Source organism: Triturus cristatus, chromosome 7, assembly GCF_964204655.1.
Source record: "Triturus cristatus chromosome 7, aTriCri1.1, whole genome shotgun sequence".
Lineage (NCBI taxonomy): Eukaryota > Metazoa > Chordata > Amphibia > Caudata > Salamandridae > Triturus > Triturus cristatus.
In genome coordinates this window covers 332,201,929-332,216,653 of record NC_140590.1, presented here as the reverse complement: position 1 = coordinate 332,216,653, position 14,725 = coordinate 332,201,929, and the positions used below count along the sequence as shown (strand labels likewise).

Here is a 14,725-nt window from a genome sequence, read left to right as displayed (position 1 = left end):
CCAAATAGGATCACAGTCAAGGCAACCTACCTACTAAATGGATCCAGAGGAGGTGCCTCACTGTGCTGAAACTCCTCTGATTCAGGTGAGCATGGAGAACCAAGCGTAGTTGTCACCATGCAAGATCTGCTGAGGATAAGGGGGAGGAAAGGGCATATCATCCGGACACTGCTTAGGTGAAACTGTAGGTGGAGCCCCTGAATGACAGGGCCCATCCTAGGAGTGGGCTCCAGGGTCACTGTGATAGAGCTGTAAGTTTGCACCACTTGGTAAGCATGAGTTGTGGGGCAGTTACTGGAATTCTGTGAATCTTGACTGCTTTCTCTTTGTCCAGTGTGGCACTGAATACCCGGTGCAGCCCCGTCCCCCCAAATATCTCAACCCACCCCCCATTTTTGTGCAGACCTGCTTATACAACCCACCATGATATCCATAGTTTCTATACAGATGTCTACTCACCCCACAACCCGCAATCATGACTTCTCCTTAAATTGCCCCACCTTTGTCACCGTCTCCATTTCATCCTCCATGATAATTTCTTTGTTGTAATCTTTCTTCATGCTGTTATATGAAAGAATTTGTTAATCTTTCTATTTTGGATCTTATCACAATTACAAAGGTACATAAATAGCTGTCATACCCTCCATTGTGGCTTTCGTCCCTCTGGGGCTTCTCTTAGACCCTCTCACATTCTTTCTATTCTCCTCTTTATTGTTCTCATCTGGCCCTTAAAAATACCATTGACTACTTTGTCTTTGAATAGTGTCAGTATAACAGTATTGGTATTTGAAAGAATGTGTTAATTTTTTCATTTGCAAATATACATGATTATCTGTCTATACCTTTGTTCTGACTCTTGTCCCCCCGGGGTACTTTTGATACTTTCTCATACTCTCTCTACTCTACTATCTAATGTTCTCAACCGCCCCCTTAAATTATCACTGCCATCACAGCCAATGCCTCTTCTGACTCGGACTCACGCCGATGTCGTGAACCCAGAGTTTTTTTCCCAATCTCGGCAAACCTCTGAATTCACCCGTGGCGCTGTCATTATTCATCACACAGGTGAGCGAATAGTGTGTCTACCGGTGGGTCGCCTCATTTTCCCGGGAACGGCATGCTACTGTTCATCAGCCTGCCTCTCTCTCCCCGTGGCACACTTTGACCCAGAGGGCATGTCAACTTACTTGTTTCTCTACTCCATCTTGCCCTTCTGCATTCTCTGTTTTCGACCCCAGATGTGCATCTTCATTAATTTAGACCCGTCCAGTCTCTACCTTCCAGTACCATTTTAAACTCAGGGCCCCATTGACCATTGCTTGTTCTCCACTGTTTCTTACCAGTAGGCCACTGACTGTCCGACACCTGCTTACCAGTCCCCTGGCCCATTCTCATGCCCATCCTTTTCTTCAATTCACAGGAACTACCCCGGCACACCAGAGAGTAGTGTATTTCCCCCCATCGATCGACCTGGATCACCAGCACGCCACAGCTTGGGTGCACTTATGAAGTACCTGCAATTGAATTTTCGTCTTGTTTCCCATACAGGTTATTTTCCCTTTCTCTCCAACCCTTCTAACTGACCTCTCCGGTGACTAACACTATTCTTATTCTATTCCATTTTATTCTCCCCCTTGTACAGCACAAAAACTTTCTTTGTAACCTGGTCCTGAAGATGACTTGAATTGATCACAGGTTGGTACACCGGTGATCACCCAGAGCAACTTTTGGCGCATTTTTGGTGTCCTAACTCGTTAACCATTCTGAATTTTCATAACAAACTCATTAGAATCTTTGTAGTTCTGCATCCATTGACATTATTGTTTCATTACTTGTGTCATTTTCGCTGTTGTTCTTGCTTCATTTGTCACGTGCGCCGTTCACTTATTAGCACAAGTACATTTATGCACAAGATTTCATGGGATACACCTACATTTAATGTAAATAGTGCTGATACTGTTTTTTGTCTTCAATTTTTCTAAATACAGACTGCGCCTTGTATTTTTCAAACAACCATTAATGTCTCCTTGTACCCCCTCTTTTCTGCAATTATTATGCATGTTTTATATAATTGTCTGTGAATATTACCTGCTGAGACGTTATTGTATGCCATGAAAAAAAAATTGCATAGTAGGGGCCATGCATTTTTTTATTTTTAAGACCAAGAGAATCAAGTTAACATTTGGAACTATCTTCACAGTGTAATTGGCGGTAATAACTCATAATGATTCAAAGCTTAAGGGCCACATCTACCTAACACTGCAGCAAAAAGTAATCTAGGTAACAGTAGCAGCTGCTCCAGTGAAGCAGCAGTGGGGCGCAGAGGGAGGTTTAAAAGACAGAAATAAAAAACACTTACCTGCCAGCCAGCATCCTCTTCAGCATCTTCCTGGCTTTTGTGAAACAGGAAGCACCCAGGTTCCCCAAAGCCAATCACAACGCTACAATGCAGCGTTGTGATTGGTCTGAGGCCGTAATACAGCCTGGGTGGATAATATGCAAAGTGCGCATAACTGTTTGGCCGGCCCAAGACGGCCTGCCAAACAGGCATGGGCACTTAGAGAGTGCCACCACTCCTCTCCCCTGCACGGCCCAGCCCAGCCCCGCCCCAACCCCCAAAACTGCCTCAGCACGGAAACATAAAATGATAATAACCTTGTGTTATTATCATTTTATTTTTCCTTTTTTACAGTGCTGAAAGGCAGTGGGATGACTCTCCTCCCCCTTAGCGGAGGAACCGCCCCTGCTAGGGAAGGAATCAATTGTAATGTAATGTAAGGTAGATTTGTAGAGCGCTGCTTATCACCCGTGAGGGTATCCAGGTGCTGAGTAGGTGAGAGTGGGCATGTGGAGAGGCAGGTCTTCAGCTTCTTGCGGAATTTAAGAAGTTGGGTTAATTGGATTACTTTTGCTCATGTCATGATTATTCCAAGTTATCGGATCTTGTGTTCTATTGGAAAAGATAGTGTGCCAATTATTGGGGAGACAACAGTCTATACCAAAAACATGCCGGAAAACAGGGCTTCATTAGAAGCTGTTAGAGGTTGCAGTGTCTTCTCCTCAAAAATAGCCATGATGTAACATATTTCCTGCTTGTCGTTCTCACAGCTGAGCCGAAACAGCTCAATGTTCTCTGCTTCCCTGCGGGAATCTTTGCAAAAGAAGATAGATGTTTTGGAGCAGAAGATTGCACTGGTCAATGGTACAGAGGAGTACAACCTACCCAGTCACAAGTTGGAGGGTGACACTATAGAGAAAGGTGAGTGTGAGTGCATGCTGTTAGACACAAGTTTCAACTCTGACGCTTACATGAGACAAAATCTACCAATTCTTCCTAATCGGTGGGTCCAACACATAGTTTGCAGGAAAAAAAAATCACCATCATGCGGCAGTACCCTGCACCAGTGAAGGCAATGGGTTATTTTGCTCTTTTTTTGCAAAATGTTGATTTCCATGTAAAAATTGCACTGTTGAAACAGTGTTCTAAATGTTGTTTGCAGGGGAAATTGTTTCCATACCGTTGCTAGATATCCAGAATGTCTTTCTGAAAATTTGAAAAACTGTTTATAGGATGCTTACAATCCAAGTTTAAAAAAATATATATATAAAATGTATTTTTAATTATACTCATTAAATAAAAGCTTACAATTTTAAATGATAAATTGAGTGTTTAAATAAACGTTCTAAGAGCCCTTAGGAGTTTTCAAGAAGTTAAAACTGTTAACTTAAAATCATGTGCCAAAGAATGTGTTCTCTAAAAGTCAAACATAGTATTGTGTGGCGTAACGTGATTTTACAACATGTTGCAAGACCATATGTCTTTTCCCGTTTGGGGTCCATTTTAAGGTCTGGTCCACAAGGTGAGAAAGATTAGGGAACCGTGCTTTATGTCCAAGTTCAATGCACATAGACTTGCACTTAGCATTAGGGAAGACGGGGAAACATTAATTGTTGATTAACTCGTGAGTTTGATTTTGGTTTGGTTTAAAGAATAAAGGGTTTACCCCTGGTTTAGAAAATTTGGGTGCGATATATGGGAGGATTGAAATTACGCGGGGAATGAGGCTCTTGCAATGAGATAGATTTTCTGAAAGATTTGCCTCTATGGAGAAGTTACCAAATATGTGTGGTAGACATTGAAGCTTTTCCAAGATGGCAGCTAATGGGGACTTCGTTTCACTGTGGAGGATGAGCAGTATATTTAAATAAAAGATGCCTCTTGGAGATTGCACCTCCACTTAACACCGAGTAAACTGGCCGGTAGGTAGGTGTGTTGTATTTTTCAAGGTTTTAGAACTTTCGTTTTGAAGGGAATAATTGTTCGTAAAATTGCTTTCCCATGGTGAGTGACTTCACTCTGAGATGGCGGCCGAGGGGGATCTCCAGCAATCAATCTAGTGGTCAAGTTTCTGGTTGGCCAAGGAGGGTGGTGTTTGCATCCAATCAGCATCAGGTGCTATACAGACAGGCAGAGTGCGATTGGTTTTCCATGTGTGGGTTTAAGGATCAACTAAAGCTAAGAAACCTGATGCGGTAACTGTGAGTGGTGGACTGTTCATGTCCTTTGAGTAGGAGGGCTTAAATAGAGAGGGAAAGCCCTTTTGATGTTGTAGTGCGCACAAAATGATGTGGGCGCCTGCGGCCAGGACAATAAGATTCTCATTGTTGGTATACCCTAGGATGAGGGGTTTTGTATATAGTTCATGGATTTTTACTTTTGGCGTTTGAGGTATAACTATCATAAGGCACTTTAAAAATTAAAATGAAAACATTGTGTTTGATTTTTATTTGTGTGCGCCAGTCGGATACTGAGGTTAAATAATCAGTGGGTATCTGTGCATTTATCATATTTTTACAATTTCAGGTGTTTTATCTAGAAGGTCCAAATTTGATTTAGGACACTATTACCTGCAAACCTCAACAGAGGTGCTTGAATCCTCTTCCTTAAGTGAGGCACTTTTAGGACTTAGGGCCATATGTAGGTAGCCTAATACCGGTCGGTAACGGCCGATTTTCGGTAATTATACCGTTACCGACCGGTATTTAGGCTTTTGCTATGTAGGGGGAACATTTCAGGATTTGGTAATTTACCGAATCGGTAAAATTACCGAATCGGTAATTTTACCGATTCGGTAAATACCGAAGCCTGAAATGAGATGTAGGTGACACTCAAATGAGTGATGTGTAGGGAAAATAATTCGGTATTTAGCACCAAATATATGTTGGTGCTAAATACCGAATTCATTGCAAATAGCAATATTTTGCTGGACTAACTGTGCCATGTGGCAGACATATATGCCCTTAGGGCATGTATGTGCGACACATGTGCACACATGCAGGAATCAGGGGTGCAACAGGGTGTCAATGTGACACCCTGCCACCCTTGAATGTGCTCCCCCCCTTACCGAATCGGTATTTACCGATTCGGTAATGAGGCATACCTTCCCATTGATTCAATCAATGGGAAGGTATGCCTCATTACCGAATCGGTAAATACCGATTCGGTAATTACCGAATTTCTCCGATTCGGTAATATTTACCGAATGATTACCTACATACGAGTTACCACTTCTTAAATACCGAATCGGTAAAGTTCGGTATTTAAGAAGTGGTAACTTGTATGCTACCTACATATGGCCCTTAGTGTGGTTTTCAGCACCCTACTTGGGAAAGGCAATGTGATTTGGTGTTGGGGGTGGTAGTGGTATAGCAAATGAGGTGGACTGACGCCTAACAGGGCACATTTGGTTTTACAGAGTTGGGGAATAAGGGGGCATATGTACAGCCCCTATCAGCACCGAGGCCTCCCTTTTTTTAATGCTCCGGTGGCCTAGCGCCATTTCCCATATTTAAAAGGTGGCGCTAAGCCATTTAACGTGGCTTAATGCCACCTTGTAAATATGCCCCTTTCCGCCGCAGTCCTCTGCGGAAAAAGGGCAGTGCCATGGGTGTTGCAGTGGGCATTCCACTGCAACACTCATTGCTTTTTGACGCTGCCCCAGATTTACAAGGCTGTAGCAGCGCCAAAAACGAATGCCACATAGAAAGAGCAAATCGCCAGTATTGATTGTGTCTATGTGCAGGAAGATGTTCTGTCCTGCACCTAAACGATCCCCCCTGCAACACAGGCACCCTTGCAACATAGAGGTAGGGTGCCTATGCTGGTGCTAGGCAGCTCTTTTTGTGCCAGTGTTAGGGGAAACACAGGGGTGTGCCGTACTCTTGTGAATACGGCGCATCCCTTCGTTTAAAATATGTTGGAGCACATTGTTGCCAAGTTTGGCGTAGCACCTCGCTCCAACATTTAAAGAAAAAATAATGCCCCCATGGTTTTTAATCCAGGTGAATTCAAGTGTTCTAAAATATCTCGTATAACAGAGCCAGTTTATTGCAGAGTGGTGACAATTTTCCTACACAATATGGCAGACATTCTGTAGGAGGTGAGATAAGGAAAGTGTAATACCCTTATATAATATTACTATATTGTGAGAGGTAATATCTAAAGGGGACTATGATAATGTTTTTCACACTCCTACCAATGATGCTGGACACATTGAACCATTGGTAGTTGGCAGCTGTGATCTATATCGTCTGATTCAGACTTCCAGCTGCCCGTTTATAGAGAATCAGAACGACATTGGGTGAGTGAGAAGGGCTCCTGAAATTGTCTGCGATATGTGAACTGGGTGAATGTTAGCGGATTGAGTGTGTTTTATTCCTGCTAAGTATAGATATTGGCATTCCTGAATGTGGGGATGCAGTGTGGAAGTGAAAGGAATAGTTATTGGCCGTGAATTCAATTTGATAATGGTTCAGTTCAGTTCATTTTTTATTGTTTGATTACTTAAAATCATTACAAACCCCCCCCCCCCTAGAACAAATAAATGTACAATGAACTAAAACCTTATTATTCTAAATAAAAACTACATCACTTATCAATACGATTTAGGATAAAAAACGCTTTCATTAGCAACTTTAAGTTAAAGCGACAAGAGAATAAAAACCCATTGGGGATGCTGGTGATCTCTTTAGACTCATGTTATTTAGGATCTCCGTCAGCTTGCCGTTAAAGTCTGCTGACTAAATTAATGTATTTATTTCCACGGCATGCTAGTATAATCGATGTACCCTCTAAGCAGCAAATCACCACTTGCCTGCTGGAGCGAATGTTCAGCTCTTTGAAGATAGATTTCAAATACTGTCTCCTTTGATCTAACACGGCTGTACAGGCACATGTTAGGTGGATTAGAGTTTCCTTGTTAGAACCGCATAGTCTGCAGGACTCTGTTTTAAATGGCGTTTTCCACTGAGGATATAAGTCCTTTGCCTCATGCACACCCATTCGATACTTTAAAAAGCTCATTTATAACTGTGAGCTAAAATGGGCGGATAAATATGGTTTTGGCCTCAAAAATCTGTAGGAATTTATAACTGTCCACCCATGCCGCCGCTTGGAGAGCGCTTGTTTGTCAGCCCATAAGGATTTCTTTTTGGCTGCGCTATTTACTATTTTATCAAAGCTTCCTCTATCCAACCTGTTGACCCATGCTGCTTGTAAGTCCATCTCGGCCAAGGACTCTCTCAGAAAGCTTCCCCGGGAGTTGGGTGTTGCTAGATCCCCCTGGAGCTTAATTTCTTCCCAGCATAAGCTATTTAAGGTATCCGGATCAGAAGAGCGGAGCGTATTGCAAAGTTTAATAAAACAGCTCATTCCTCGGAATTTCTGATGCTGGAGGCCGAATTCGAGTCTGACCTGGGCGGGCAAAGCAGACTTAGGCAAGTTGAAGACTGCTTTATAGATCTTTGTCTGCAGTATATTCAGTAAGTCTGCTTCTTTGCCACACCATGGAGCCAAGCCGTAGGACAAACTAGGTTGTATTTGGGCGGCCATTACTTTAAGCAAGTGAGAGAAGTTTGGGCAGTCCATCTTTTTGCGTAGTAATTTGTATGCATAAATAAATGAATGTACCTTTGCTTTTAGTGCCAGTTTATGTTCTTTATGGGTTGCACCCTGCCCGATTGTTACGCCCAGATATTTATATGAACTAGCTTCTTCAACAGTTGCTCCCTTAGTCGACCATTTGAACTTAAGTTTCTTGCGATCCACTAGGCGCACTATTTTTGTTTTCTCTTTATTTAACTCCAGTTGTTCCTTGTCCAGGTAGGCTACAAGGTTGTTTATTGATCTCTGTAGGCCGATGGGAGTTTGGCTCAACAGAACTATGTCATCCGCATATTGTAATATGGCAATTGGCTCATTGACCAATTTCGGGGGGGTGTGACTCTGGTTTTTCGATGTAAGGTGCAATGTCGGATAAAAACAGATTAAATAGACTGGGGGCTAGAACGCAGCCTTGTTTTAAACCGCTTTGCGTCTGGATACTTGCAGTTGTACTCGACCCATTGCCCAACTTTACTCTTGCCCAGGTATCCGTGTGCAAGGCAATTATAGCGTTGAGCATTGTGGTTGGCAGGCCCCATTCTTTAAGTTTCTTCCATAGTTGGCTCCTGCTTACTCTGTCGAATGCGGATTTAATGTCGACAAAGCAAGCGAACAGTCGGAGATCCCTTTTTTGGGCATTTTCAGTTAAAAGAGCAAGGGTTACAAGATTAGTTATGGTACCCATGCCTTGCCTGAATCCTGTCTGAAACTTGGGGATTATGTTTTTTTCCTCCATCCAATGTTTCAACTGAGTTAACAGGCACGAGGCATACCATTTTTCTTCCACATCTATCAGTGAAATTAGTCTATAATTTCCAGGCTTACTGTGGTCTCCCTTTTTGAATATGGGGTGAATGATGTTCCCCCTCCAAGAAGCCGGGATATTAGACTGGTTATAAATCCCGTTGAAGAGTGGAGCTAGGTAGGAGGACCAAAACTCTGGGTCGTTCTTGAAAAAGGCGTTAGGGATACCGTTGGGGCCAGCCGCTCCCTCGGGTTTAAGTTTCTGTATAAGCCCACTTAGCTCATTCCTGTTTGTCAACGTCTTTATCCCACAAATGGTTGACGCTGGTTGTAATGAGCTATCTTCCACATATGCTGGAATAGTAGAGTCTTGTGTTACTTTTTGATCTTGGACTTCCCCGAGGGACCCTCCAACAGGTCCCATCCCTGCCTTATTGTACAGTGATTGCACGTGATCGGTCCAGATATCTGCTCCGATTCCTGCTTCTTGCAGCAGTTTTGGGCCAGTTGACAGCTTATTAATTATACCCCAAAACTCGCTGCTGTTAGGCTTTTTACTGGTGGATTGTAATTTCAGCCAAATGGATCCTCTGTACACTGTTTTTCCCTTCCACAGGTTCCTCCTGTAGGTGCGCCTCAATGCTTGCAGCTTTGTTTTATCAGTTTTAAATCCCATTTTTTCTGCTTGTAATAGCAATTTCACTTCTCTTGCAATTGCTCTTTTTTGGTTTCTGAGGTCTTGATTAAACCAGGGATCTTTTCTGATCACCGTACTTAGGGTACATCCCAAAGGGGCCGGGAATTTGTGGATTAAAAGATGAGCCAAATGCTCCCAAGATTTGACACGATCTTTCCCTGCTTTGCAGCCTTGTTTGGCCACGAAAACCTTAACTGTCTCTTGAATGGTTTGGGGTACCGTTCCCCGCCATTTTAGCTTTTGGAGATTGTATTTTTCGGGCTGTTGCTCGATGGATTTAATTTTTTGTGCGTGATCGATTTTTTTGATCATGTTTAAAACAAGAGGCAAATGGTCGCTTTCAGCACTTGGGATAATACTAAGTTTATTAGTTTGTGGGAACAGGTTATTACTAGTGATTATAAAGTCAATCGTTGATAATGGATGGATGTATATGGTTTTATAATCCAAAGAGTTTTTTTGAAGCTTTGTTAGTAAACAATTGTTGTTTATCGAATTTGGAAAAGTATATAATTTATTTTTTCAGAATGGATTCATATACATTTCTAATGTTATTTGATTGTAAAGTGGTTGTGCTTTTTTGGTATATTATGTATAGTTTATATTTTGACAACATTATGTAAAGTTTGGCCATGTCTTTAATGTGTTATGTTTGTCTTTACTTTGTAGATGTATATGAAATTGTTTATTTTAAGTAATGGAAGATTCACATGTGTGTTAGTACTGAAGAAAGTGCAATTTATGAGTCAACTCCACCGAAAAGTGCGGATTAAGACATATTCTTCTGGCACTGGATGTTTTTATATGATAGTACTAAAAAATGATGGATATTCAGTGATTCAAGAATAAGAGGTGTTTACATTTAAAGACAGATTGGCTGGACTTAGAAGGATCTTCCTTGTTTTCTTTTAAATATGTGCTATGTTTGCTTATATATTTGTATTGTGCCATATTTTGCAGCATGGGTTTATGTATGTCATAGATGTGAGATTTATAGGGGTGGAGTGCTCTTGGTGGTAACTTTTAATGTCTACTAAGGGGAGCACTTATACATTTGGTGTGGACAGCCGTGTTCCCTTGGTTTGAGGGGTTACTCTCTGTCAGCTTTTGATGTTGACCAGAATATTGAAAATATATTCAACAGTAGGACAGATATTACAATTAGGCATTACCAAACCCATTAGGGATGTTGGCTATCAACTTGGTGTTGAGTCGTACGTAAAACAGACATCAGATAGGTGCGCAACAGATAATTTTATCCCAACAAGAGATTTACTCAGATTTATATATTTACAGTCTTCTATAATGCAGGCATACTAAGAAGAAACAAAGGACGCTTTATAAAAAAAACACGAGGTCGAGTCAATATCTAGGAAAAGAGATGATTAAGGCATAAAACACAGGAGCAGGGTCGGACTGGGAACAGCAATCAGCCCTAGCACATTGCTGCTCAACCGGCCCTCGGAGTTGGAGGGGGGGTGCTAGTAAAGCGCACTGCTCTCAAATTTGTTTCTAAAACCGGCCCCACCCCTTAAGCCCACCCGGGAAACGCCCGGTGCCCGCTATGGGCATTCCAGCCATGCATAGGAGAAGGTAAGAAAGGGAGACAGCCATGTATACTGGAGGGAATTAGTTGAGATGTAGGTGGAACAAGTGGGTTTTTACAAGATTCTTGAGTACCTTATGTTGGTTTCTGAAAAATGGATAAAGGGAGCTCAAGGGGTTCGAAGCGGCTCCAGGAAATTAATGTTTTTGTGCTAGGAAAGTGTTCAAGGGTGGAGTGCAAGAGGAGAGAATTTCTATGTCCTCTCTCCCTCCAGAGATGTTAAGAAGAGTTGCAAGGTGATTAGGGGTCTTGAGCTGGATGGCTTTGTGAGTGAGGAATACGATGTTGAATTGTATTTGGGCATGGATAGAGAGCCAATGGAGTTCTCCCAGTCCTGTACTTATGTGATCAAATCTTCTTGAGGAGGAGACCACCTTGCATCGAAAACTGCCTTGATGGGGGCACAGACGACAAAGAAAGTACCCCAAGAACTGCATTGCTATTGTCAAACTGGGGGCTAATTCGGCTGGGGGTTGCAATTCTAGATCAGTAGATGCTTTATTTTCTTCAGGGCGTGGAGTAAGTAGTTAGCTAACTGAGCTAGTTTGTTGATTGTAGGATTAGGTTCAGAGAACTGCCAATGATGAAGCCTAAGGAATTTGCAGCTGGTGAGATGATAGGAGGAAAGTTGTTGAGAGTTCTTTTAGTAAGGTTATGTTCAGTTTGTTTTTGTTTTTGTGAGTTCTGTCTTTTGAGTGTTTAGGAGGTGGAATGATGATGGCATCCAGTATAGTATTTTTAAGAGGCGGGTCTTCAGGATGCAGATATCCTTCAGGAAATATGTCTTCGTGTATAGCTGCGTTTTGCCCATATACCAATGTATATATATATGTCGAACTCTGATATATATCTGAAAGGAGCTCAAGATATACATTAAATAGTAGTGGTGCTAACATAGAGAACTGAGAAACACCACACATCACATGTTTTGAATTAAGGAGAAACTGGTATGTATTCTGACCAGCTGTCCACGATTAAGGAGGTAGGATGAGAACCTGCATTGGACTAGATCACAAGGGCCCATCCTTAGGTCAAGCAGGTTAAGCAATCTGGTATGAGGTCATAACTTATAGTACTTCTCAGTGTTGCACAGAAGTTGGACTGGAGTGAAAATCTCTATCAGTGTTGTTCCCAGGGAGTTTGTTTACAGCCTTAGCCCTTCCCTTTCCTATTCCAACTTCTGCATCCACTCGGCACAGAGCCTAAATGTTTCTTTTCAGATGCATTGAGATTGACACATCCTACATCCCCCACAATTCAATCCATTTCACCAATGAGTCTCACTGGGAGTCTGATGTTTTGGTGAGGACAAAGTGGAAAAGAAGGAAGAACAGGAGAGATACCATGCAAGGGGTGTTAAAGGCATCAACAGCTAAAGCACGATCAAGGCTCCTCAGGGCCTATATTAAAAAAACTATATACATATTGGGTTTTCAATCTCACAATTAACAAGCCCATGAATAGGAGTACAAGCAGAAGTTTTTCATTACATTGATCTATTTCTACATCATAAACTTATTACGCGGTGACACTCCATGCATATTGGTATACTAACCAGATACACAACACGCTAGGACATCATGGAGGACAAACATTTGAATATATCTTGAAACTACAAGCTTCTGGAAGAAAGGCTTAGTTGTGAAAACTGGGCAGGGGGGGAGTTACGGGAGGGGCAAGGGGACCAGAAGATTTAATTTGGAACTAAGATTCTGGGACGCCGAAGGAGGGAAGTGACCCAGCGATTCGCACAACCAGGCCAGGAGACAGCACCTGTTCCCCATGACCAAGCAATGGAGAGAAATGTCCCAACACTGGGCAGGAGAACATGGGGTAGGGCTCCTATAGAAAACTGTGGACGGGCACACCTGGAACCAGCAAGTACTATGTGATTGAGAGCCCTGAAGCGTATGTCGGACACACCACTAGACCTATCGGGTGGAGGAGTCTATGGAAGTTAGCAAGGGTGAGGTGGACCCACTGTGTGTGTCTGATAACTTAGTAACTAGCCGTTTCCATTAGCTGATGATCAGACGGAGATGTAGGTCCTTGGCCTCTTCCTTATGCAAGGCTTCAGATTCCTCAGGGCCTGCATTAACATCAACAAGTTCATCAACTGATTATAGTTCACCAGTTCCCCACTGAGCATACAAAAATATGAAATGTTTCATGTGATGGTGTGCATGTCTGTCTAAGAAGAGATCATGGACCCTTTTATGTTTGGTTTTCAAGCAGGGCTGGGAATCAAAAGTGGGATTGCATTTACAGAGACCCTTGGACCAAAAAAGAACCAGGAGACATATTTACAATATTTTGGTGTAGGGCAGCACTGCAAGCCTTTTAGCTGTGCTGTCCTACATCAAAAGAAAAGGGCAGGAATGTGGCGTATCTACAAGATACGACACATTCCTTTCCTTTCTGCTGGCACACACATTTCAGCCGAGCACCAACGCAGCCATGATGCAAGGGCGCCTGAGTTATTGGCATGATTGTTTTTGTGCACAAATGGACACCTTCCTGCACAAAAACAAAGAAGACATTTTCCTCATTTTATGTGTGTTGCAGAATGCAGCACAAGTGGAAAAAAACTAGGAGAAATGTAGACATTTCTCCTCGTACTCCTACTTTGGGAAGGCATTCGTTTTGGCGCAGCCCCATATTTACGCTGTTTTGTAAATCTTGGGCAGTGTCAAACACCATTGGTGTTGCGTGGGAACATCCACAACAACACCCATGGAACGCCCCTTCCACGCAGAGTAAGGCATTGCCTCACTCCATATTACAAGGCCATGAAAAGCCATGCAGAGTGGCTTTGCATGACCTTGTAAACATGGGACCGCACACTGAGCCTCCGGAGCATCACAAAAGTGACGCTCCAGTGGTGTAAAAGTGCTCCAGGGGAATTGTAAATATTCCCCCTGATCTCCTTGGCTGCTTAGATTTGCCCTTCTTCTACCATCTGAGTAGACCTCCATGGTTCTCATATAGGTAGGGTCTTCCAGCTTCACATCTTGAATCATAAGTAAGCTATCTTCCCTGACTTGAGGGATCTTGTCTGGAGTTTTTGGCTACACAAATTTTAAGCAGGAGAGACACCAGTTGTGCTATGTATGTTGTATCTCAGGAGTTTCTAAGGGTATAACAGTATTTCTGTCATAGGAGATTCTGTGAACTTTGTAATCAGGAGCGTTTTTTTAAATCGTTCCACAATATCATTTGCTTGTGGTCATAATGAGGTGAATGTATGGTGCTAAAACAACAGTCAAGCAGCAAGTCCCCACGGTTGAAAGGAGGTCCTTTAGCAGACTTTCTAGCAACAGGAAAACCAAAGATGAAGAAAACTTCGTTGAGTTTGCAGGTATGACAACTTCAAGGTTATGTTCAGTTTGTTTTTGTTTTTGTGAGTTCTGTCTTTTGAGTGTTTAGGAGGTGGAATGATGATGGCATCCAGTATAGTATTTTTAAGAGGCGGGTCTTCAGGATGCAGATATCCTTCAGGAAATATGTCTTCGTGTATAGCTGCGTTTTGCCCATATACCAATGTATATATATATGTCGAACTCTGATATATATCTGAAAGGAGCTCAAGATATACATTAAATAGTAGTGGTGCTAACATAGAGAACTGAGAAACACCACACATCACATGTTTTGAATTAAGGAGAAACTGGTATGTATTCTGACCAGCTGTCCACGATTAAGGAGGTAGGATGAGAACCTGCATTGGACTAGATCA

At 42.4% G+C, this 14,725-nt stretch overlaps 1 protein-coding gene across 1 annotated transcript in view; it reads left to right on the top strand.

Moving 5' to 3' along the window:
• Positions 1-14,725, top strand: part of LOC146809605 (neuronal pentraxin-2-like) — a 98,289-nt gene that overhangs the window by 45,988 nt on the left and 37,576 nt on the right. The window contains exon 2 of the mRNA XM_085616449.1: positions 3,109-3,259. Coding sequence (XP_085472575.1) covers positions 3,109-3,259 — 151 coding nt within the window. The remainder of the gene's footprint in view (positions 1-3,108; positions 3,260-14,725) is intronic.